Raw genomic sequence first — 25,730 nt, forward strand, 5'->3', positions numbered from 1 at the left:
TTACACACACTTTTGCTGAGATGGAGGATTCTTTGTCTAAATCATCAACATAGAAACCTGTTCTATATGCTTGTCACTTTGAATATACCACTATGACATCCCTTTTTTTTGACTTGTCGATCTGAACTGACATCCTGGTGTGTTTCCCCCTCTATCATCAATCTTCATTAGCTTCCCTCGGCCACTGCAGTGCACGGTACGTCTGCACTCACTGAGCATGCTCAAAGACTGTGGTGAGGAGAGAGAGGAAGGGGGAGGAGGGAGATGGATATTGAGAGAGGAGGTGAAAAAGGAGGGGAAACAGAGTGAGGGATACCAAGAATAGTAGGTAGGCAGATGTGTCGCCATCCATAGACCTGACACTCCAGAAGCACTCGTACGGCATCACAATGTAGTGCTTTGGTGAAAAGCTGCGGAATGAGGAAAGGATGCAATGACCGCAGCCCTGGAAGATCAACCTCAGCAGATGGTAAGACACTACAGACTGGGGTGATCATGGATTTGGATACTGCAGTATATGAATTCATAACCTACTTCAGTAGAGGAAACAACATCATTCTTTTACATTTATGCATTTGGCAGATGCTTATCCAAACACATTGTATTCAAGGTATGCGTTTTTTAGGTAATGCATTGTTAGGGAATCAAACCCATGATCTCTGCATTGTTAATGATCTACAGGAATTATTTTGTGGAGCTTGACAACAATAAGAACATTTCAAATAAGATCGTGCCCATTGTTGTTTAGGAGATGTGGTGGATTTTCCTCTGGGGCAGCGGTTTGTTAACATTTGTCTGTTTGTGTTGCAGTGAGAGAAGAGCGGAGGCATGCTGTAAAGCCAAAGCGTTTATTTCTGGATCTGTTACTGTAAAATCCGCATCTCAGGAAAGATGTATGCCTTTTATTCTCTCCTGGTGTACATCTTCTACACTGTCTTCAAAAAGGATGAGGAGGCAGAACTGGAGGGGGCCTGCGGAGCGTCTCCAGAGGTACGTCTGGACGCAATGCACACACAGACATGCAAATATATTCACTTTCTATTGTTTTGTCACATAACATGTAATCGGCACATAACTGCATGTGTTCAAACAAGCTTTGGTACATGTGGTATAGGTCAAGGAAAAATCGGAGCCATATTTAAATTTTACACATTTGGCGGATGCTTTTATCCAAAGTGAATTAAGTCCACTTTGCATTTAATCTATACAGTTTTGTGATCTGTGTTCCCTGACGCTCGAACCCATGACCTTGAACCTATTCTCTGCCAATTGAATTTCTGAACAATGTTATACTTAAAATGTAATCCATTTTTTATTACTTAACCAATTATTATAACAAAGCAACACTTTTTATTTCAATATGCATGAATGTCAGTATATATTTAGAAACTAGACGCAAGGTGACTGTTTGCACATACCTCTGAACTGTGCATCCTCCAATAATCGCATCTCTTTCCTCCCGTAACTAACAGGAGCCTGGCCATGTTTCCATGGAAACAGTGAGCAGGGGGAAGGGTAGCCACACCCCCAGGTTGGGAAAAAGAGGATGTGCAAGACTGAGTGATTCAAGTAAGAATGTTTCCATAATAACAGTGCGTGTCATGATGCTTTGAATGCTCACGAGTGTCATCATCACCGTGCGATGAATTGCAGGCAGCAGCAGCGATAGTGATGGAATGTCTCTCAGTGATGAAGATGATGATTTTGATGAAGATCATGGGAGACCTGCCAAAACACCATTAACAGCTTTCCTGTCTTTCAAGCATGAGACGGAAAAGAGAAGAACCTCTACTGCTCAAACAGGACCAAGTGAAAAGGTGAAGAATCATTTTAATCTGATTATGTTCATGTTGAGTAACAAGTTATGTTTTAACATTTCATGAACAGTGATGTCAACAAATCACAAACCCTTAGTATTAGATATAATACAAGACATAATTCATCCCATTATGTTGTAAAAAGATCTACTTGGACAAAAATAAATGGTAATTACACCGTTCTCATGGATTCACCAATTCATCATTTCTCCTTTGAAAAATGTATTGGTGGTTTGTGTCCATACATTGAAAGTCAATATGGTCCAGTGTTGTTTGGTAAACAACATTCTTCAAAATATCTTCTTTTGTGTTCTGCAGAGGAAAGAAAGTCATACAGGTTTGGACTGACACGAGTGAATAAATGCTTTTTCATTTTTGGGTGAACTATCACTTTAGGTGTCATTTTGTGCACAAGTATCTGTTACAAGTATCTGTGTGTGTGATGTAGGTGACCGATTCTCCACTGCTGTCGGTGATGTCACACCTGCTGAGTTTCCTGGAGCAATATTCCCACCTGCAACAGCTTCAGCAGCAGGCCGATCAGTACCGTCTGCAGCTGCGCAGACATCGCACCCAGCACCGCAGAAAGATGAAGGCTCTGCGTGCCACCTACCGCCAGCGGCTCAGAGACAAGAACAGTGTCATTAACAGCCTGGAGGAAGTGATCGCCCAGCAACAGACCACCAGTCCATCACCTGAAAATGAAGGTGAGATATGCTGACCTGAAGTTTTTTATTTTATTTTACATTCTCCCTACTGGCAAGGTTTGGTCTGAATATGTCCTGCACTTTGAAAAAGTTCATCCTGTTGAATCTTGTTTGCATGTTTATGTAAAGGTGCTGTGTGTATTTTTTGGAGGATCTATTAACAGCAATGCAATATAATATACATAACTATGTGTTCAGAGGTGTATTAAGACCTTACATAATGAAGCATTATGTTTTTATTGCCTTAGAATTATATATTTCATTGGAATTCACCATGTTGTTTCTACAGTATCCCTAAACCCTAAACTGCCCTTTGTGGGCAGTCGTGGCCTAAGAGAGAGTCGGACTCGTGACCAGAAGGTTGCCGGTTCGATTCTCAGGGCCGGCGGGTAACGACTGAGGTGCCCTTGAGCAAGGCACCTTACCCCTACTTGCTTCCCGGGCGCTGCAGTGATAGCTGCCCACTGCTCCGGGTGTACGTGTGTTCACTATTCTCTGGATGGGTTAAATGCAGAGGTCACATTTCGAGTATGGGTCACCATATCTGACAAATAGGTCACTTTCAAACAGCCAAACTGCTCTACAGAGCGTGTTTCGTAAATGCGTGATTTCCTTCGGGAAAGATGCGAAAACCTGTGTCAGCCTCCGTAGTACTTCGAAAGGGAGGGGTGGTGTGAGCCGTTGGTTGCAATTTGCAATCTCTCCACTAGATGCCGCTAAATTTCGTACACTGGACCTTTAAATGATGCGTTTTAAAGGATGAAAATATCACCTAAAGGGAGACCTTAAAATAATATTATTAGCAAAACTGCTTTACGTGTCTTGTGATTTTAACATCAAAGTTTCAGTATTTATTTGCACAGTACAGAACTTGTTGTTGGCAGATACTGTACTAGGTCATGCACATGTTTTGTTGTGTTACAAATCTTGTAGTTTGACGTTGAAGGGATGAGCTCACGGGTACATCATGTGGACAGCTAAACTTTTCACCTTAATTAAATGAGGATAGTGGAACAAAGTGCCCAGAATAGCAACCAGACGGTTTGAGCAACTGCAGCTGGCAGTGACCTCAGAGCTGGAGGGCATCTGGTCTCACCACCTGTCTGTTTCTCATCACACATCACCAGATGTTCCCCTGTGAAATGTTCCTGCGGGTCATCTATCGACCAGATCTACTCGCTCTTACCTAAATATGCATGTGCAACAGATACCAGCGGCACGCGTCGAGCATGTCTACATCAGTGTCAGGTGTACACTTATAGGATACACATGGTTCTTCTTGCCAAGAGGAATTAGTGAGCTATATTTAATCCTGGGGTGTTTAATGGTCACGACGCCCACATCAGTTATCTTTAACACAGATATTACTCATGCTGTTCAGATATGTGTGGGTTGCTACATGTTAGCCATTTAGTAAAAATATCCATTTGCCTGGTTGGCACATGTCTATAGCACTTTGCTTGTGTCTATTTCTGGGTAACAGAGATGAATAAAACATCTCTGTGAGAGCTACTTCTCTTACAAAAGCAAGTGCACTTACAACTTAACGCAGCACCGTTGAACTCCACGTGCACCACTGCTAAATTTATATTTATAAAGTCGATAATATACTTTTGACTGCTCTAATGACACTAAATTATTACACAGCTGCCACATCTTCGTAGTTAGATACGTATTTCTATTTCTGATTATTAGCTTATGTGTTTTTCACGTTTCTTCCACATCACGTTTATGGCTGCGTCCTCGTGAGTTTCAATTCACTTCTTTCCTCCTGCGGCCCCCAGAGAGACTGACAGTGCAGATCTGACGCCGCCTGACTCTGTAATTACTGTTCAGCACTAGAAAACACAGCAGTTCTGACTTGCCATATTAATGGATGTCAGGAAGCTAAATGAAATGTTGCAGAGCATTTATAGTGCCAGGCACGTTGCTTTGTTGTTGAGTCTTGGAGTTCTCAGACTCTGGCTCTGAGATCCTCAAGCCGCTAGATGTTACAGTTAAATCACTAGAACTATGGGGTTCTTAACTTGGTGTAATTTGTATAAAACACAAGAGGCGGTTTCCCAGACAGTGTTTAAATTAAGCCAGTTAAATCAGGGCATTTAGGTAATCTTTACAAACATGCCTTACAAATAACATTTGTACATTTTTCAGTTAAGACAGCTCAAACAGTCTGAGACAGGCTTAAGCCCTAGGGAAACTTCCCCCGGAAGGAGGTAAAATGGACTAAATGCACAATTCCTAATGTTTTACAGTAGATCCAGAGTTTTAACCAGGGTCTATGGACTCTTGGAGGCCAGAAAAGCAGATATAAACAAACATACTGTAGACGTTTTCACACATTTTTGCGTTTCAGTATAGTCACCCTTTGTCTAGAATTTGTAAAATGTACTCTTGCCAATTTCTTCACCCGGAATAGATGGGTTCACTTCTATTCTGAGCTGTTATTGGCTGCTTTTTCTTCATTATTTAGTCAAAGTCATGCATTTCAAAAACATTTTTAATACCAATTTTAGTCATCTATGAAAGAAATTCATATGTTGGCACAATTATACTTCTGTTAGATTTAGGCATACACCTTTAGATTAAGATTAGTAGGATCATGATAAACATTTCAGTCAAGTGACCATAAACTTTTGAATGGTAGTTGAGCTATACTGAACGGAAGTTGAGTAGTTTTTCTCTTTGGTAATGTGGCGTACCGTATATCTTAATGTAACACAAAAAAGTAGGGCCGAAACATGAAAAAAAAGATCTTCACGTATACATCATTTATAATAAACACTGCAATATTCCATCAAAAATCACATTTTCAGTTTTCATTGCATGGTGACTTTAAGGATTATGTAATGTAGTTAGTACATGTATTAAATTAACATTATTATACAAAGAAAATCCACCTCTTATGTTTGGGGTTGTTTATGTGTGTGCAGGTGAATGTGTGATCCCTTCCGGGTCACCGGCAGGTTTGCATAAATTGGTTCAGTCTCTGTGCGGTCTTCAGGGAGAGAAGAGTCAGCTCAGAGGAGAACTACGATCGCTTCATTCCCAGTTTGAGCAGAGAGAACGAGATCGCCACACTAAAGTACAGGCCTTCCAACAGCAGGTTGGAATCACTGATTCTATTCATTCATCAACCTTCCTCATTTATTCATGTAATCATTTAGCCATTTACAATTAAGTCTTGCATTAGCAGCAGGTCTTCATATATTTTCTCGATACCCTTCCAGTGATCCAAAAGGGGTTCTCCTGGGTATCCGAAATCAGCTATTAAATCCCACACAGCCCAGTCATGTTTTACCTTTGAGCTGTAACATCTCAGTTTCCTCATTTCATCCACTCAGCTACCTTTCCATCTCCTCAATCATTTCATTGAGTTTCTGTTAGCTCATATATTTTTCCAGGCTTGCTCAGCTGATAACATTGATTGATTTTCTCCGTGTAGATTGATGAGCTGAAGAGCTGCATTGAGGAAAGAGAGGAGGAGCTATCCAAACTCAGAGTGACATCGGTGAGCTATTGGAATAATCCAGTGCATTTGAAATCTGGCAGACTGTGAAACAGTAAAACCAGGCTACACGGTCTCAAAACTATTTTTGACAAACAGCATATCTGGGTTGTCCTATTTTATTTGTGTGTGTATTTCCCTAGGGAGTAACAGACTCAGAAAAGCGAGTGCTGTGCTTATCAGCAGAGAATGAGAGTTTGAAACACAGTCTTACGGTGACACAGGGTCTCCTACAGCAGCTGTCAGTCATCCCATCCCAGTCCAGTACTGTGCTCATAAAGGTGAGACCAAAAACTGAATGCAATGATAATATTGTAAATGTTGACATTATATAGTTCCTGTTTGTTTGCTCAGTATCACTGGGGGATTTTTCAAAAAATATTTGTGCAAAGTTTTTATATACTAAAACATTTGCTGTAACCCTGCTTTAAAACAATGCCAAATGTAATGTTGATTAGATCTATGACATCATTTACTTGTGGCAGATTAAATTCATGCTTTTCCTTTGTAACCTTTTCATTGTCTCTCCCCTGTGTCCCACACATATTGTGTTCACACTCATGTTCCCTGCAGGAAAATGAGAACCTGCGCAGTCGTGTTCTGCAGCTGGAGAGCTGTCTGCAGCAGCGGGCGGAGCAGCTGTCTCGTGTGGAGCATCAGAGGGAACAGAACGAGTGGACGAGAGCCGAGGAGCTGAAGAGACGAGAGGACAGCGTCAGACAGCTACAGCTGGAGCTTGACAAAGAACGCAACAAAGCCCCTGTGGTTAAAGTAAGAGCGGTAGAAAAAACGGACTGTTTTTGTTTACTTTTTAAGTCTGGCTTGTTAGCTTTGAGGACGTCTTTATATGGTCTACTCCTAAAAGTTGCATATTTAAACATTTAGGATGATGATGAGTGATGAAATTCTAATTCCTTTTTGTTGGATAAATAAATCTGCATTTTCTTTTTTGACGGAAAAATGCCAACCCAGAAAAAAAATGCTTGTCAAGCAATTTCATTTAGTCACAACAAATTGGAAGTCAATGTTACACCTTCGTGTATATTGATCACGCACAGTTTAGGATTGAAACTGCAAATATTGTACAGAAGTTTTGTAGGAAAAAGAAAAAATTCTTTTGAAAGGGTCTATTTTTTAAGTGAAATGCAGAGACAATTGATATGAACTAAAGGTATATTTGAAAGTAATCTTGCTCTTTTATGTAGTATGTGACTCAAACTGTGGAGGTGGAATCACCTTCAACTCTACGACAACTAGCTGAAGCCAGACACCAGAATGAACAGCTGTCTGAGAAGTTGAGCGATCATAGAGAAAGATGCCGACAGCTGGAGGAGAACATCAGACGCTCAGATGACGTCAGCTGCAATTTGCAACACAAGGTCACTTAAAACTTGATCCCTCTATTTGCATTACCGTACATACAGTATAACTGCAGAACTCTCTTGCCTCTAATAGTTCACATGAAAAAAACAAGAATTATACAATATCAGAAACTCGAAACCTCAGCTCTTCTAAACATGAATGGCTTCACAGATTGCAGCGTATGAGAGGGAGATTGGTACCCTCAGGCAGGAGCTGCTGAAGGAGATTGTGCATCTGGAAGAAAAGAAAGAGGAGGCTGTGAAAGCCGCAGCTAACTGCTCTGAGGAACATCTCCAGAGTCTACAGGACCAGTTTACAAGTAAGTTTATAAAAAAAATAAAGGTTTCTAAAAGCTTCTTTGTCAGGCTGTTTGGTTCGATGAGGAACATTGATAAAAGGTTAATAGACTGTAACGAAATGTTTTTAAGAAACCTTTGACTAAACGTTCCTTTGGGGGACCATAAATGGTTCTTCTATGGCTTGGCATGTGAGAAAGCCTTATTGCCTTTATCTTTATTTTTAAGAGTATCATGTCTGTCGAGAGATTAGTTTTAGTTAGTTTGGCAAGTACTGTTCAAGTCTTGTATCTGATATTGTGGTTTAACTCAGTAAAGAAAGTTTAGCTTAATAAATGTTTGTCTGTGTAACTGGCAGCTCTACAGAAGCGTTTAAGTGCTCTTCCTCCTACCTTACGCTCAATGAAGACCGACTATGCCAGTCTGCGCAGTCAAGTCCGCAATTTTTCCGACTTCTATGGGTCAGCTATCAAAGAAGCCAAGAAACAGGTAAATATTTACTACTGCACGAATAATTTTGTACTAAAATTAAGATCTTGAGCAGAGTTTTGAGGGTTTTTTTTTTTTAGTAATTTAGCCCATGTAAGATCATTTATTCAAGATTTGCTTCATGTCTGAATTGTTTTGTGTCTCTAGATCACGGCAGCTATAAGTGAGATGTCAGAGGCCAATAAAGACCTTCTAGAAAAGTACAGGAAAGAGGTAGCGCTCCGCAGGAAGTACCACGAGCAGCTGGTTGAACTTAAAGGTGGGTAAACCAAGCACTATGCAACAATTTCTAGTCACCATTGTCTAATCGACAATTCTTATTTTTAATGATATATTGTGTTGATTATAAATGATTTATTTGTGTGTGTCATGACTTTTTTAATTATGTCCCCTAATAATATTGATCAAAATCAAAAACTCCCCCATCAAACAAACACCTCTTCTCTGCATGACATATGTCTCGGCCTGAGGGCCTATATTTACTGTCTAATGGCCAGGCTTCCAACCTCCAACAATTCAGTCAATTTCCAAAGGTCAAAGTGAAGCCCCACCATGCATTTTTTTCAATCCAGATGCTCAGAAGAAAACACTGTCGTAACTTCCATTTTATTCGGACTTTAAACATTTTAACACCCCCACTTGTGGTTACAGTCTTTCCTTTTCTAATGATCAGGTAATATCCGTGTCCTGTGCCGTGTAAAGCCGGTGCTGAAGGAAGATCAACACGAGGAAGGCCAAGCAGTAGTTGTGACCACAGACCCCCATAATGAATCTGCACTCACTGTTTCAAGCAAAGGCAAACCCAAAATCTTTGAGCTGGATAAAGTGTTTCACCCTCAGGCCACTCAAGAAGAGGTAAGCAGACTAGAAGTCATATTAAAGGTGCAGTTTGTAACAATTTTGCAGTAAAATATCCATAAAACCACTAAGCTAGTGTTATACATTTTGTTCAGCTGATTACTTACAATATCTCAAATGTTTCCAACTGCTTGTAAATTGTGAGAAAATCGCCATTCTAAACAGTGACACGGGGCTGCAGTCGCCTGTCAATGGCGTCATATCCGCGTTACCCTTTGTTACCACCTTTACTGACGTTGAAACCGCATGACAACAGTGTCGTAGACAAATATGGAAGTAGTGTCTAGCGTCTAGCAAGCCACTAGCTTGTTTCGAGCAGTCACTCATTTATGGACCACAATTATTCGCAACATTTATAAAACTTTACCTCATCCGCTAACATGATTTCTCGTTCCCGTCTGATTGATGGCCATCAGCGGTGGAGTTGAAGACAACAGATCCCATCATTCCACGCTCATTCACAGCGTCATCAAGCTACAGCTATGTTGTTGTTTTGATCGTGCGCCCTCTAGCGGTGGTTTTTACAAACTGTAGCTTTAACATGCAAAACCTATAAATACTGTTTTTAATACATACATTTGATCACGATTCTGGCTCTATCTCTCAGGTGTTCCAGGAAATTGATCCGCTCATCACATCCTGTATAGATGGATATCACGTCTGCATCTTTGCTTATGGCCAGACAGGATCAGGCAAGACCTACACTATGGAGGTGACGTATGTTCCTGTAAAGACTGCGGTCATGGGTTCCGATTTCACAGTTTGACCCAGATGATCTGTCTCCATTAATGATTCAAGACGACTGTAAAGGTTCGCTAACCTTCTATGTCTGCTCAGGGTACTGTCGAGAACCCCGGCATTAACCAGCGAGCCCTGAAACATCTGTTCAATGAGATCGAGGAAAGAAAAGACATGTGGACATACACTGTCAGTGTCAGTTCGGTGGAAATTTACAACGAGGTCCTGAGGTATTGTATCTCCTTATGAAATAAATGAGTGATGTCATTTATAGATCTAAAGGCCTTTAACGATGTTAAACAAACTCACCTGCTAAAGAGAATTTTAAGGTGGTTTAAGATGGTCTCCTAGCCTGACCAGCTAAGAAAAGTGTCCAGAGCCCATCTAAAACCAGCTAAAAAATTAGCCTAGCCAAACTGGAAGACCAGATCAAACCAGCCAATCAGACAACAGAAAACAATCCAAAATCGCAACCGAAGGAACATCTATGTTACTCATTTTCTTAAATTATCACCTTTTGAATGTCATTTTTTAGAGATCTGCTCAGTAAAGATGGAGAGAAGCTTGACATCAAGATCAACCCAGATGGGACAGGTCAGCTACATGTGCCAGGCCTCAGGGTCATGGAGGTCAAAGGCTTCCAACATATCAAGAAAGTGAGTCCCGTGATGTCATCTGTCAAGATGGCCACTGACTGTACAACAATCTCTCCAAAAATAGTTATTTTATTTTTATTTTAGATTTTAGCCATAGCTCGAAAGAACAGGATTACATTCGGGACGCAGATGAACCAGCATAGCTCTCGTTCACATGCCTTGCTCACTGTTACTGTGCTGGGGACGGACCTCGCTAGCGGAGCCAAAACCACCGGTTAGTCCTAATATTTCCCAATTTAGTCAATGCAAGTGTTATGAACTACTTCGGCCTCCTTTAAAAAATCTTTGCAGATAGCATCTTAGAAACTCCATTGAGGTAGCAAAAACGCAGGAAATATACAAAGTTTCACAGAAAAAAAAAACAAGAATTCCTTGGGACCCTTATCCTGACTTTACGTTTGCAGGAAAGTTGAATCTTGTGGATCTGGCTGGTTCAGAAAGAGTATGGAAGTCAGGAGCAGAGGGTGAGAGACTAAAGGAAGCCCAGAATATTAACCGCTCACTGTTAGCTTTAGGAGATGTGATCCAGGCTCTAAAGGCCCACCAGACTCACATACCCTTCAGGAACTCCCGACTCACCTACCTACTGCAGGACTCGCTGGGAAAAGGCAACAAAACCGCCATGGTTGTGCAGGTATCAGATTTTACCGAGCATTATTACAATATTTACAACAACAATATCCAATAATTATTTATATCTTTGCTGTGCGTGCTTCAGGTTTCTTCTCTAGAGAGTAACGTGGGAGAGACCCTGTGCTCGCTGAAGTTTGCCCAGCGGGTCTGCAAGGTGGAACTTGGTCCTGCTGCACGAAAAATTGAGACAGGAGGACATAACGAAACCAAAAGTTAATGCTTGACATCAAACCCACCTTCCCTCCAGTAACCACAAGACATGAAATCCCAACTCAACTGTAGCTGAACAAGCTTTTTAGTCTTCAGCTCCAGCCCGAGGCATCCAATCCTATTCAAGGGCTACAATTCTGGAAGCTTCAATGATGCCCCATTACAGCGATGAGAACAAATATGGGATCACTCGAGTTCCAACTTTCTGTTACACGGCAATGGGTTGTCTCCACCAGCTGACGTGCATGTTAAAATCTCACCTGGCATCAGGCGTATCCAGATAAGCTCTTCCTCACTGTAAATTTATACCGTAGCAATCACAGAAAATAATCTCCAGGGAAGATTTGTGTGGAAATGTTAGTGAACTTCGCAAAAACACACCACTGTATCATTTTTCATAACGTGTAATGCTTGCGTCTACTGTTATTTAGTCAAAATAAGTGAAATTATTGGTAGAATATAAATGCAGTCTAGGAACTACTGGCCAAATGAGTTTTAATTGTTTGCGTGTGGTCATTGTGGACTACCATATCTATTGTTTATAACAATAACATGGAGATTTATTTATACAAGACCAACATTTGCAAGCTTTAAAGGAATGTTTTTGATGGCGAGGTACTAACAGGTGGAGATTGACTGAACGTGATCCTTGGAGGAACATTTGGATGAAAACATCTACAGAAGTTGATGACGAATGTAAAGTACTGTACAACATTATGTGCAATAGCACCTCTTAGTGGAAAGTATTTTGGCTTGGTTTTGGCCTTGGTAGGACACCTTTATACTAAATTGAAATTATGTATATTTTTATTATTGATTATATCAATATATTTCAATGGATAATCTTATAAGTATTAACTATGTTTAGGATAAGCTTACATTCGACGTTAAATGTCTTTGAAATGTCACAGTCATGTTCTTGTGGGAGGTAAGGAATGCACTTTATTCTCAAAGACATACTTCCAATGCAAAACTAGCTGACACTATAACCATATCAATACTAAACATAAAGATGTTTGTTTCCGAAATTACATTATGCATTTGTTACACGCTTTTATCTAGAACAACTTACAGTGCATTCAATATACACATTTATATCAGTGTATTTCTTGAGGTCTAAACCCATTACCTTTGAACGGCTAATGCAATGTTGTACCAGTTGAGCTAGATACACTATTAGTTGTGTTTCCCATTAGCCGTTCTTTAGACCATATGCATATTCAACATAGATCAACCTTGCCTTGAAAACCAAGTTCACCCCAAATGAAAACTCCTGTTTGGGGGTATATGTACTTTTTTCGATTTGTAGTCAACTTTAGATCCAAACGGATTTATTGTAATTTACAAGTAGTATCTTTCAACTGAAGCTGTTTAAAGGCAAATACCCTTATACTCTTGAAATAATGTTTTGTTTTCATTGTGTACGACAATAAAATGTCTCATTTAATTCATATACAAATGATAAAGAGAATTAAGAGTGTCAATTTACCAGCATTCAACCAATGAATTTCAAGAGTGCTTTCATTATAAGGGCCAGATAGGCAGGAATAAGACAAAGTCAATTTAGAAAAAGGTTTGTTTACTTGCACACCTCAAATAAAACACTTAATCTTCTCTGTGTACTCCACAACAAACCATATAAAGCAAAACCTCCTTTCTCATTCTTTCTGTATCTCATTCTCTCATTCCACACAAACACATCTGGTTGTAAGCTCATGTTATCTGCCGCTATATCTGGAAACTGAAAATCTAGACAATCTGTCAGGTCATTCCGAGTCCTCTTCCACGGCAACTGCTCCGACTGCTCCCGCCAGCTCTTCCTCGCTGCCCTTGAGCCGCTCACCTGTCAAATCATACATCAGGTGTAAAGTTCTACAATATGCATTTCATTTCATTTACTAGACCAACTGAAGTACCCCACAGCCAAATAAATGAGCATTTGTGATTATGTTAATTGCATATATAACAATTTCCTTTTAACATAGTACCAAGTAGTCATTTCTGTTTTTAGCTACTTGAGAAAATAATTTAAATGTAGCTGAAATGGGTCAAAATGGGTTAATTTGTCCCAAATGGCACGTTTGTGGTCATGAGCTGAAGCTTTGTGCCCTGGATGTGCATAATTACAAAGCGCGAGATAAACGCATCGTGGACCCTACGGTGGACTTCTATGCAACATTACATCACCCAAGTGTGCACTCGGAGGAAGACCATAAGGCCTTTGGGTGCCATTTGGGACAGCCACAGAGACAGAAACTCCACTTGTGACATCATCAAGAGGTTTCAGATCTCTGGGGTTTTTGTAACTCGCATAGCAATTAGCCTCACATGAAGCCCTGCCTGAGCTCATTACAAGCTGACTTCACAGCTCTAGTTTAAGTAGGTTACAAAAAAGACATTATTAAGAAGACCAATCCAAGTCAGTGTATCGTGTCATATCATACTCACGTATAAGTTCAGCAATGGCTTTCTGTGTTCGCCTCTCTAATTTCTCAAGCTTCTTGGCAACGTCCCTCTTCAGATCCCTATTTCAAACACAAAACTGTTAGTTAGATTCCTTTTAATGAACTATACAGTACACCATCATTATAAGCAAACAAATAATGTAAAGCCCCTACCAGTCTGGCTTTCTGGGGGCAAGATTGGCTAAATCCTGAGGAAACAAATCAAGAAAGAGATTTAATAGTTTTAAGTAAACAATAAGTAAACAAACATGCTGTCCATATGCCATGATTGAAAACTGAGACTTTGGACTGAGGGGAAATCCACTCACCACTTCCTCAATAACAGGCTCTGGGTTTGCTGCTTCCAGCTGCTCTTTGACCTTGTCCTCCACTATAGAAATATAAATCCAGAATTAAATGCCAGATCACCTGCTATAACATTATCACTCAACATGACAATTACTCAAAGGTTTTCATTTAAAGTCCAGGCAGAAAATTCAAAATATGATTTATAGGCGCACTCAGTAGGATTTTGACAATATCATAGGTAAAAAAAACGTAATGTTACATCCACGCCTCAAAGTAAACTATTAGTTAGTGAAACATTACATTACTGTTCCCTTCAAGGTGTATTCAGTAATTTTATTTTAACTTTAAGACTGTTGATACAAAGAATCAAAAATAATACAAAAATTGTATGATGCGTTCACAGAGAAGAAATGAATCTTGTGCCGTTATAAAGTGCTCTTACCTGATGCAGGTTTTGCTTTGGGCACCTGTCTCTCCTTCAGTTCCTCATCCTCTGGGGTGTAATTCCTCAGCTTTAGCTCTCTGCAAACATATTAATTCATGCGTTCAAATGATTTATCATCTGATAATCTGCAGACTGTAATCTCTTTACTCGGTTATATACAGTTTTGACTTTTTGCCACCTTTAAAACCTATTATCAGTATACAGTGATGGGGAAAGTATATTTTTGAAGAATTGTGAAACAATATTTTACATTAAAATACTGTATACAATTTTTAAGCATAACATATTTTCCACATAGCATTTAAAAAATAAATTAATATTGAAGTCTGTGAGAAATACTATAAACTGGTTCAGCGGCAACAACACCATCTTAACTTCCAGTGTAGACCTCCGCAAAGACTCAATAACCGTTGAGTAGTTTTAAATTAATTTAATACAATTAATATACAATAAAATATTACTATGAATTATAAATAAATTACACATAAAATAAATGGTTGTATTATAACCAAACACAGACTGGAAGTTAACTTCGGGCCAGCACATGCGTCCGATGCAGCACTAGATCCCAGTCAACACAAAAATTATTTCATTTTTGGCCAAAATTAGACAGAGCAAAAACAGAATTCCGAAAATGTTCCAAATTTCCGACCACCAATATTACAATCACATTTGGACAAGCAACTACAGGATTCACCAGCAGGTGGCAGTGCAACTAAACACATTCAGGCTGTCCAATAAGCAGCTGGTCATCCGAGCAATGAATCCGGCTTGTGGTGGCATCAAGAGAGAACAATCATTCAGCATGTGCACAAAGGTTCCCTTCATCTATGTAGCTATCTAATTAGCATGTAGCACCTGTTCAACGGGCCGTGTCAGGGGACTGCAGCCTCACAGCTGATAGGGCCTGAAACAAGCCCATGTATGCCAACTCTCAACTGTTAGGTCTATTAACATCTTTGCAAGTTATAGCAATGTTGCAGGATCGCTTGAAAAAAAAAGATGGGCATAAAGAAGATTTGTCTTTATAATTCATTTTCATCACAGTCCTCCCATGAGATGTGTGCTCGTTTTGTACTTAGGGGTGGGGTTATAGCCACGTTTATCATCTTGTCACTAAATGAGCGGAATCAAACCTATGCAATTAGACGGGCGGGGACCAAAATATTTGTTATTATTAGCTGTTGAACTCTGAGTGACATGAGTCACTCATTTTCAAGGATCTTGGGTGTAGGGTTTTCAAAACAAAGCGTAATGCAGTGTGGGAACAACATGTCACCGAAAACAAAGCCTGCCATCAGTATCTAAAAAATTACTGAATTTCACAGCCAACCCTGTCAAGGCCCTGCAGAGTATATTAAAATATTACAGTCATTGAAGGGTATTGGAAAAACACTCCAACAAGACGCCCAAACAAAGAGTTCCTCGTGGTGAGTTTTCCTTAAGAGACTTCCTGACCACCTGCTGGAACAATAAAAGACCACTGGCTCTCCTACAGTAAAGCAGCCGAACAATCCAACGCTTGTGGAATGTCAACAGCCATTTGTCAAACTCAAAGTGAGCTTTAGCCTCCTCAAGCTTTACAAATAATTCATCGGCTGAGGGTTTGGGCGAGTTGGCTAGAGCTGTATCCTGTTTTATAATTTAATCATATAAAGAGAGACCAGATTAAAGTCCCAGTGAAATTAAAAATCACGATGCCTATTTTTTCATGAAATATTGCAGTGTTTATTGTAAATAGTGTCAATGTGTGTCATTCTCTTTTTAAAAATCATGTCCCTCATAATCTTCAGTTAAAATCTGAAAATGCACTTCCGTCCAGTATGTTAGATGGCTTGGGCGGAGCATCCGTCAACTACGCCCACTATTTTTCTCATTCAAAATTCCATTTCACTCGGAAATTCGTGAAAATACGGAAGTTAAAACGATCGCATCTTCCGGTTCGTAGGGACTTAGATGCTCAGGGGAAAAGCTGTTGTGTTCTTGAAGTGCGCAGAGGGAAGAAACTGAATTAAAGGTCTTGATGGTTTTGGTGGAAGGTCTCTTGTTTCTAGGGATGGGAATCGCAGGTGACATCCCGATACGACTCGATACGCGATACAGGGCTCACGATACCGATAATATCACAATGCGCCGATTCTGCGATAATCGATATATCGCTTGGCAATTCTATAAAAATACATCACGACATCTGTAAATGAAGGGAAAAAAGGATCTATTAGATGAGCATTTTTAGTGTGTTGCGACCGTCTGTCTTTAGGTTTGTTTATTCTTGCGCTTGTCTTTGGACTGTGAATCTCTGGTGACTCCACACGCGTCTGCCAAAACAGGGGTTTGCGGCGCATCACGTCAAAGCGCTCACGCTATGAGGATCATCGCACATTTCAACGCAAGTTTCGCCTCGGCTCGCCTAAAGTTCATCTTTATAAAAACTATTAAAGCTTTACAAAACAATCTGACTTCTGAAATACATGAGAATGAGCTTTTTTAATATGCACGCGCAGATACCTGCACCCCTGCACGAGCACTACGGGTGAGAGAGAAAACGCCGGACTGGAGCGAATCACGAAACTACAGACTGAAAGAATGTGAAAAGAGTATTCCCAACTTGCAGAGCGCCGAGTTAACCACGCCTACTTATTTACATTCACTACGAAATCCAAAGTGCGCCCAAACTTTTGATTTAAAAAACGCTGGCGCATCTCTAATTTGTTGTTGGTCCGCCATTATGCTCGTATTTCTTCTCCACTGTGAATTACAATTTCCGTTCATCTGACCATCCGTAATCAGGGAGCGTCACCACAAGAAATATGTGGGTACTGCCGTTCTGGTAAGCACAGTGTAGGTATGAATTTAGATCTTTTGTATTTGAAAAAAAATCGATACTTTGTGCCAGAGTATCGATAACGTCTCGCGGGCTGAAATGTCGCGATAAATCGCCATATCGGTTTTTTTTCCCACCCCTACTTGTTTCTCATAGCCTGTCAAACAACGGACGAGACAGCTGGGCTTTTTTTACCAGAAAATTGTTAGCAGTAGTACAGTAAATTCTGACTGCTGCTGACAAAACAACAAATATGGAGTGGTTTGTAAAATAGCTGTGAAGGTTTTGGGTTTGGAGGGAAAACATGGAGGGGACAAGTCAAGCTCACTACTTTTCAGCATAAGCCGTGACTAAATACGTCTGTCTGTTTTACATGAAAACAAGCTTCTTTCTGAATACAGGGCTCTAGAGTGCGACCAATTTGGTCGCACATGCGACCTTATTTCTCAATGGTGCGACTAAGAAAAATCTGAGATTGCACCGGTGCGACCAGCCGTTCGAGGGAGAAAAAAAGTCTCCGCAACTCTGAAAGTCTCCCTGTGATTCAACAACAGACACACATTAGGCCCATATCGTGGTCTAAACCAATCAGAGATAGTTAAGGGCGGACCCCCCTCTGATTGGCCGTGGTCCAGATTTTCCTGTGCGTGTGTGTACCAGAGGTTAAACAAAAATTCTCTGTCATTGACAGATTTTTTTTACCAGTGATGGAAAAATCTGAAGGTCGTCCATCCGTCATTTGACGGATTACAATGAGGGCAATTTGTAACTCCCCGTTTCCCTTCATTAGAGCGTGATATGCTCGTGAAGGGACGTGCGTGTTTTCACATGTCATTGTTACCGACTAGACATATGTGATGCGATCTGGGAAAACCCGTCGGATGTCACGCTGGGACGCGGGAAAGACAGTTCAACTATCAAAGTAAACCACATAACATGAAGAATGAAGGAGTAGCAATGCACATTTCCCGCCAATCCTGTGTAAACTACGGCATGCAAAGTTTTTTATACAATGTTTTGTGAGATGACAGAGCTCCCCATCTGCAGCACCGGGAGTTATCCGATCGCAAAACATACAAGGGATGATCAAAAGTCCAGACACTATGCACATGATAAACAACGTAAAACTTGCTTCACTGCTTATTAGTTGTTGTCCGTAATGTTTGCTAGTTTCCTTGTGTAGTGATAATGGCAGAGCTCTTGTAAGTGTGCCCTGCACCATTTTCCTTAGTTTTGTTTTATTCAAACGGTTTTGTACAGTATTTTTATAGACTTCAAGACTAGGAAATGGTTTTTTTATTAAATTGTGTAGCGAGGAAGGCGGGACGAGAGCCGTGGGGCAGGAAGGCGGGGCCGGTGGCGTGAGTGATTATGAGTATCAGCTGTACGCGCACCGGTCCCGCATGCCTCACGGGGAGCTAGGGAGCATAAGAGGACGAGCGACGGGACTGTTTTTCATTTAAATGTAAAAAAAATAAACAAACAATAACACGGAAGTAAAAGGCCGGCAGCCGCCTCACGGTCGACTGCCGGCCACACAAACATAAATAAAACTTAACATTTCCGGGCCCGGTCCTCTCTCGTCGGCAGTCCCGTCGCTCGTCCTCTTATGCTCCCTAGCTCCCCGTGAGGCATGCGGGACCGGTGCGCGTACAGCTGATACTCATAATCACTCACGCCACCGGCCCCGCCTTCCTGCCCCACGGCTCTCGTCCCGCCTTCCTCGCTACAAATTGTTATTAGAGTAAGTCTTTTACTACTCTAAAGTGACTTTTACTTGTGATACTGGACTGTTGTGCTTTTATTTTCATCACTTAACTTCAAACCCGTTTTCCTCCAAATTCCGTTCCTGAAAATCCTAGCGCTTCAGCCGACCTCAGCCATAACTTTTGTTACATACACAAGGTATGAGCAAAATAAAAACTGATTTGGAAAGGGCTTGAATATGGTATCAAAAACTGTAATATATAAATTTGCACCATGTGTTGGGTTTTCCCAGATCGAATCACATATGAACATAAACATTAAAACATTAAATATATAGATGAATATAAACAACAACGGCTTTATTGGGCATTCAGTTGTATTAAAATACAAAAAGTTCCGAGACGCAAGTACAGCGTGATGACGTCACGAACATACTAATTACCACGTAAAGCCACCTTGCAACATAGAGACAGGTAATAATAGATTATGACGGATTTTTTACGAGCCTGTCAGTCAAAATGACGGACAATAAAAAAGTCTAGCGCAACCTCTGGTGTGTACGTTTGAAAATGCGTGTGCTGCAGTCAGACAGAGAGGTGAGGAGCCTATAGGCCCGTCAGAACGATTGACAACTTTTTCATGAATAATGTTAAGTTAAGGCCTGATCCGTCCGAAAATCAAAAGCAATGCTCTGACACGGAGCCATCAACCTCCCAGGTTATGTCAAGCCCTGGTCCATTTATCTTGAGATGTTTTAAATTTCAGTTCAGTGAAGCACTTTAAGCACCAACACTTCTTCAGTAAGTTACCTTTCTTGTAGAATTGTGCTTCAAATAAAGAACTTTACGTTGACCAGATTGTTAGTTAATCATTTACAAGTCAATTTTGCCTATATGGACAGCGATTTAAAAAAAGTGAACTGGTAAAACTGCAGTGTTAAATGCGATGTGGTCGAAAATTTGGGTGCGCCTAACTTTTGTGCTGGTGCACCTAAGAAAAAAAGTTAGGCGCACCAGTGCAACCAGTGCAAAATTTAGTCTAGAGCCCTGGAATAGACACATTCATTATCTGCCGCTTCAGAATTTTGACAGCTTAAAGCCACATACTGTAACATCCTGATGTTTCAAGGTGAATAAAATAAAATCACAGCTAAGGAAAGAAGGCAACACAAATTTCATTTTGATTAGTTCTTCAGAGGCCTTTTCAGCTTTTTATACATATAAACTAAAACACCAATTGTTTCATAGTATTGTATCCAACTGTTTATTCTTTCCTCTCCATTAAAAAGATTGTCAATGAATTTCTTGTAATCAGATTATCTCATCAGGTAAAGCAGTGCGGAATGTGTAAAAACACGTGTTTTGGGTGGCGTATTACAATGTTACCGGTTTCTCTGTTTGCAATCCAAGCTGCCTCTCAATTTTAATTATACATGCTTAAAGGAGACACACCTTTAAACATTCCGTTCCTATATCATCTCCATTTCAGAAACTAAAGTTAAATACCCACAAACATTTCTGAAAGCTAACACAGAACAGATGTTGGGTGGCGATTGTTTCAAAACCTTTGTAACTGTCATTGACAAACAGTTCTTGAGCTCGGGCAGGACAGCTCAAGGGTTCTGCGAATCTAAAAGTAAACAATGGAAAAAAGTGAAGAGCTTGAGGCCTTGACTTGAGCTTAAAATAGAGCTGAGAGTTAGAGAGACCTTTACCTCACAATACTTGAATTAAGAGAGAAGCACTTTGATATAGTCTGTTCAACTAGGTCTTTTTAGTCTCTAAAAAAACGGAGCTTAAAATAACCCTGGTTAGTTTTGTGGAGTGCGAATAATGCGGCAGTGTTTTGACTTTGGATTTTGTGTGTGTTTTGGTTTTACCTGTGTCTCTGCTCTTCTTCAGACTCCTCCAGGGCTCTTTTGCTTTCAGGCTCTCCATCCTCAGGTGCCCGGCCCTGTAGTTAAATAACCAATTAAAATGAGCAATGAGACTAAATCAAATTACGATCCAAAGTTCTAATCAAGTCAGCCTGAGAAACACTGAGATGAATCAGAGACAATGTGCTCTATTAAATTTCAACCTTCAGGGATCGTAAATCAAATATAAATAGGGTTAAAGAAATGTTTCAGGATCAATATAAGATATGCCCCATCTCCAGTAGTCTATATTGTATGAAAAAATCAAAATGGGCTATATGCATCCGTGAATTCCGCATTTCACGATCAGAATACTATGGCAGTTTCCGGTTGGGGAGACTTAAAGCATGCATAGAGCCCATTGGGGTTACATAAAGGCATTTATTTGAATTAAGGCAAGTTTATTATTTTCTGTGCCTCAAATGGACTGTGATGAACGTTTCTCTGTCCTGGCTGTGCAATTTTTTGTTGCTTTTTGCTACAAGGACAACTTTTATAAGCAAAGTATTTCAGTTAAGTTTTTTCACATAGAATGCATTTCAGCACTAGTCTGTTCATCCACTGAAGTGAAAATAATTTATGATTAATTTATTTGGCCAAGTACACAATAACTGAAACAGACACAATTTAGGCAGTACCTGAATTAAACTAGGGATGCACGATAAATTATCGGCCACATCAGTATCTGATAATAATTTGTCGGCTATAATATATCGGCCTAAATTTGTTTACCGATACCAACAACATTAAAAATGGCCATTTATTGGCCGATAATAAAAATTTAGGCCGATATATTATAGCCGATAAATCATAAATTTCCTCTGGTTAAACTTCTGCTGCTGCACGCTGCTCGCAGTTAAAATCTAAGACTGTACTCTCTTTCGGTCGTGATCATACACTTACTGCTATTAGCAAAACATTATTGATGTAGGTACAGTATGTAGATACAGTATTTATGAATGTGTAAATTATAGGAACATATAGCATATTGTTTGAATCAGACTGCTGTCTGAATGCTTTCTATCTTGAGACTTGTTAGACATGTGGCTATTAAGAACATTTTTCTGGGTTGCTCTGGAAGAACATCTATAATTATTAATTATCATTAAATAAAAAATATATCAGAAAAGTTTGAAGGTTAATGAATCGTTAACTAGTGTAAAGTAGGCTTGGTACATAATTTTCAGGGTAAAAAAAGAGAACTAATGGTTACCTTGTTTTCTGCAGTCAATGTTTTCAAATAAAAGCAGTTGTCCACATTTTGCCTTTTGTTTCAATCCATGGGAATTTTATATTAATATTTAGATACTGTATATCAGCCAATATATCGGTTATCGACTTCCAATGTTAAAGAATTATCGGTTATCTTTATCGGACAAAATTTATCGGTGCATACCTAAATTAAACCTACGGTTACACTTTACAATAAGGTGCTATTTATTAACAGTAGTAAATGCATTAGTTAACATTGAACACTTTAGTTTTTCAGTATTTATTAATCCCTGTTAATGTTAGTTCATGTCAATTCAGTTAACGTTATTCATGTTAATTCATGGTGCATTAACTAATGTTAACTAGAGGTGCACCGATTGACCGGCAAGAGATCGGAATCGGCCGGTTTTTCGTATGATCGGCCCGACCGGTGACCGGCCGGTCAGTCTCACCGATTCCAAGCCGATCTTCTGTTGCTCGTGATGCGGGCAAGAACGTCACAGCCGTCAGTACACTCAAAGCCGCAAGTAAACATGTAAACGTGGCGCACACAGCCTGTCTTTCACGGCTCGTTTATACTCGCATGTGGGTCCACCGGACCGCGAGTCTCTGCTGACTGACGCGCATCTCTCATATCCGCTGACTGCATGCGCGTGCACACGCATCATGTACTGTACAGACAAAAAGGTGCACTGTAGTTCATCTCTCGCTGCTCCGTCTACATGGGGTATGTATGCTAACAGTGATGCTATTAGCATCATGCTAAACTCATGTTGAAGTCGTTCACTCTGTGTAAAACAAAGGTAAATTCCATTCAACCTGATTCCTTGTCTTACGTTAAAACTGTGGTCATTTCACCTAGGTAAAATGACATTCAACACGACTTCTACTTGTTTTTAAAAATTCAAAATATAAAAAAATGAATAAATCAACCAATATATGTGATATATATATCTGATTGAGTTCTTTACTAACACAAAAAACTGCAAATACATCTTATATATATACATCTTTAGAGTAGAATTCACTCATAAGATTTTTTAACTTTTTTATTGAAGTTGCAGCAAAAATCAACCCACTTCTTTTAATCCTACAGACACAAGATAAAGACTATTTATTTTACATTTCAGAAAAAATGAAATAAAGCAATGTTAGTTCCATAAACGGAAATAGACGAGAATAAAGTTGAAGTATTTTATTGTTATCTTAAGAGTTTTGTGAGATGAGTACAAAAATGAAAAAATTAAGTGACATGTTTAGTTATATTTTATTATTTGTACTTCTTTTCAGTCACAGAGTTATTCAATTTAAGAGTTGTTTGGGAAAGAGAAGATTCTGTAATTTAATGCAGCTTGGAGAACTGCATTTAGGGAAATTTGGGGAAATTGTAATGTTCAATCATTTATTCAATGAAAATAAAAAAAATGTGTATTGAAGAAAAGTTAATATGGTTTTATATAGTTTACTGTCAATTATAGTTTGTGGATAGAAAATCGGAATCGGCAAAAATCGGAATCGGCAGGTTTCACTTGTAATAAAATCGGAATCGGCAAAGACAATTGCAATCGATGATTCGGTGCATCTCTAATGTTAACAGTGACAACGTTTCATTTTAATAATGTATTAGTAACTGCTGTATTAGTATTGTTCGTTCATTTCATCTAAATCTAAATCTTATTGTAAAGTGTTACCAGATATTGGTAGATATTACCAGACCTATACACGCATTCAAAATAAACCTTAGCGAAAGTATCTGCTTCACTTAATTTAGCCTTCTGTAGGTAAACGGTAAGATCATTAATAATGCAAAAACTCCATATAAGCACCGGTAACATAAATTAATATTTTCAATGAGTTCGTGTTCATACAATGTTGTGAACTGCTTCAGTGTTTTGCTAACATGCTAACTATCAAGTTAGCCCGTTAGCTTATATCTTTCTCCCTGTGTCTTAGGAAAAAAAACATTTGTTAGGCTACTCACTTGAAGCTGTCGATCTCGTAACGCTTTTAATCTTTCCTTTCTTTTTAAAGCTTGCTCTTGTAAAGCACCAACAGGCTTCTCCATTGTAAGATGAAAGCATGGATCATAGCAGATCACTGAATCTGAGGTCGATTATGAGGTCTGTTGAGGGTATTGGCAGTAGAGCGCCGAAATCATCTACCATTCGAAACGTGAACGTATAGAAACTACGAGTAGCTTATAAATAACTTAAACAGATGGACTAATTAAGAGGTAACATATGTAAAATAAATGTATGTTCTAATAGAGTGGTGCTCATTATGATGAGATTATGTGGTAAAAATATCAACGGTAAGTGCACATAATGCTAATACTGCACAAATGAGTCTGCTAATAAAGTGATGGTATTTTTACCATGGACAAATAAACTAGATATAAAAACTATTTTAATATCTACCACAGAATAGTTGTTTAAGTTATTGAAAAATAAATAATATTAAATATTCAATTACTGAAACTATAACTTATTGGAATAGTAAAAACAGCCCGCTTTCAAAACAGGCCAACGAACACCCTGTACATGACATGTCGTGGAATGTAGGCCATTGCCATGGCAATACAGCTGCCTCTAGGTCCATCCTCTTCCCATTGACCAGTGCTGGCCAAACAGTGTCAAAGATGCCCAGTATTGGGAAATGGTGCATAATGACCCCCAGCCTGACAGACTATAACTTAATATGATGCATGAGTAATATGAAATGACAGGGAAAAACTTGTTTATTACTTTAGGTTAGTAAGTCTGTCAGTGTGCTGTATTGTGTATCCATAAGAATTTAGAAATTATGTGACAGGTTAACTGTGTAACAAAAAAAGTTATTGCGGTAGGCAAAAACAATTGTGTAATTATACAGAATGACCATGGGCAAGACTCCACAACATGAGATCATTTGGACGAACACCGCATAATTTGCATTGTGTTTGCATAAGTCCAGAAGAGATCCAATGGGCTTATATTTACAGATATTGAACTATTTTGAAAGTAAAATAGCGCTATTTTACTCACAAAATCTTGAGCTGAGTTGGAAGATGCCAGCTAAACACAGCAGAGCCAGGAAGCAAGAGTGTGTGTGATTTTAAATATCTTCATGTTTCCATTTCTGAGGAAACAATATTTACAACCTTAACCACTTTAATAGAACACAAAAAGTCTGACAGAAAAGTGCATATCAGAAAATATCTGGAAAATATGTTTTGTTTGTTTGAATTGGATACCATGATGATCCTCAGAAGGGTTTTATTTTCATCTAAGTGGGAGTGCTATTAAACTCCTCTAAAATATCCAAGTACATCTTATTTGTTACTTCCCATCAAACTTGTTTTTTACTCCCACTGTAATGCAACTACAGTAGCCTAGATCCCGTCTGTTTCTAAAGGTGGAACTGAGAATAGTTGATGACATTGTGGCGATGACACTGTGAACCTAAAATGTGTTTTATGACTCATTTACTTTCATGTTTCTTTCTTCAAGTGTGCTTAAAAAAATTATATTCATGTCTTTGGCAGACACTTTTCATTAAAGCAATGTAATCAAATAAATAGGCTACCAGTTATGGAATCATTGTCCAACAGCTACAAAGATT

At 39.4% G+C, this 25,730-nt stretch overlaps 2 protein-coding genes across 2 annotated transcripts; one reads left to right on the top strand and one right to left on the bottom strand.

Annotated features, from left to right (window-relative positions):
* Positions 1-244: 244 nt before the first annotated feature.
* On the top strand, positions 245-12,733 carry si:ch211-257p13.3 (kinesin-like protein KIFC3). The gene is made up of 20 exons (XM_057340654.1): positions 245-469; positions 811-990; positions 1,473-1,569; positions 1,654-1,817; positions 2,266-2,524; positions 5,458-5,630; positions 5,970-6,035; positions 6,176-6,313; positions 6,606-6,803; positions 7,238-7,411; positions 7,566-7,713; positions 8,049-8,179; positions 8,327-8,438; positions 8,853-9,034; positions 9,645-9,749; positions 9,875-10,005; positions 10,311-10,431; positions 10,516-10,645; positions 10,836-11,065; positions 11,150-12,733. Exons 2-20 carry the CDS (start codon positions 892-894, stop codon positions 11,279-11,281), a joined length of 2,790 nt encoding a protein of 929 aa, XP_057196637.1. The 5' UTR covers positions 245-469; positions 811-891; the 3' UTR covers positions 11,282-12,733.
* Positions 11,305-24,249, bottom strand: ccdc12 (coiled-coil domain containing 12). Its single transcript, XM_057340655.1, has 7 exons — positions 24,112-24,249; positions 20,883-20,956; positions 14,470-14,549; positions 14,048-14,109; positions 13,893-13,927; positions 13,723-13,799; positions 11,305-13,117 (listed from the first exon to the last, which is right to left on the bottom strand). The coding sequence occupies exons 1-7, from the start codon at positions 24,193-24,195 to the stop codon at positions 13,041-13,043; spliced, it is 489 nt and encodes a 162-aa protein (XP_057196638.1). The 5' UTR covers positions 24,196-24,249; the 3' UTR covers positions 11,305-13,040.
* Between the last annotated feature and the right edge of the window lie 1,481 nt (positions 24,250-25,730).

Source organism: Triplophysa rosa, linkage group LG8 (genome assembly GCF_024868665.1).
Source record: "Triplophysa rosa linkage group LG8, Trosa_1v2, whole genome shotgun sequence".
NCBI classification, from domain to species: Eukaryota; Metazoa; Chordata; class Actinopteri; order Cypriniformes; family Nemacheilidae; genus Triplophysa; species Triplophysa rosa.

Bases quoted from the DNA above. Each gene is read 5' to 3' on its own strand.
- si:ch211-257p13.3 (XM_057340654.1), top strand. From the start codon at position 892: ATGTATGCCTTTTATTCTCTCCTGGTGTACATCTTCTACACTGTCTTC. The intron at 6,314-6,605 runs GTGAGACCAAAA...TGTTCCCTGCAG, and splicing joins CCAGTACTGTGCTCATAAAG to GAAAATGAGAACCTGCGCAG. The intron at 10,432-10,515 runs GTGAGTCCCGTG...TTTTTATTTTAG, and splicing joins GCTTCCAACATATCAAGAAA to ATTTTAGCCATAGCTCGAAA.
- ccdc12 (XM_057340655.1), bottom strand. From the start codon at position 24,195: ATGGAGAAGCCTGTTGGTGCTTTACAAGAGCAAGCTTTAAAAAGAAAG. The intron at 14,110-14,469 runs GTAAGAGCACTT...ATATTTCTATAG, and splicing joins CAAAGCAAAACCTGCATCAG to TGGAGGACAAGGTCAAAGAG. The intron at 13,118-13,722 runs GTGAGTATGATA...ATGATTTGACAG, and splicing joins AGCCATTGCTGAACTTATAC to GTGAGCGGCTCAAGGGCAGC.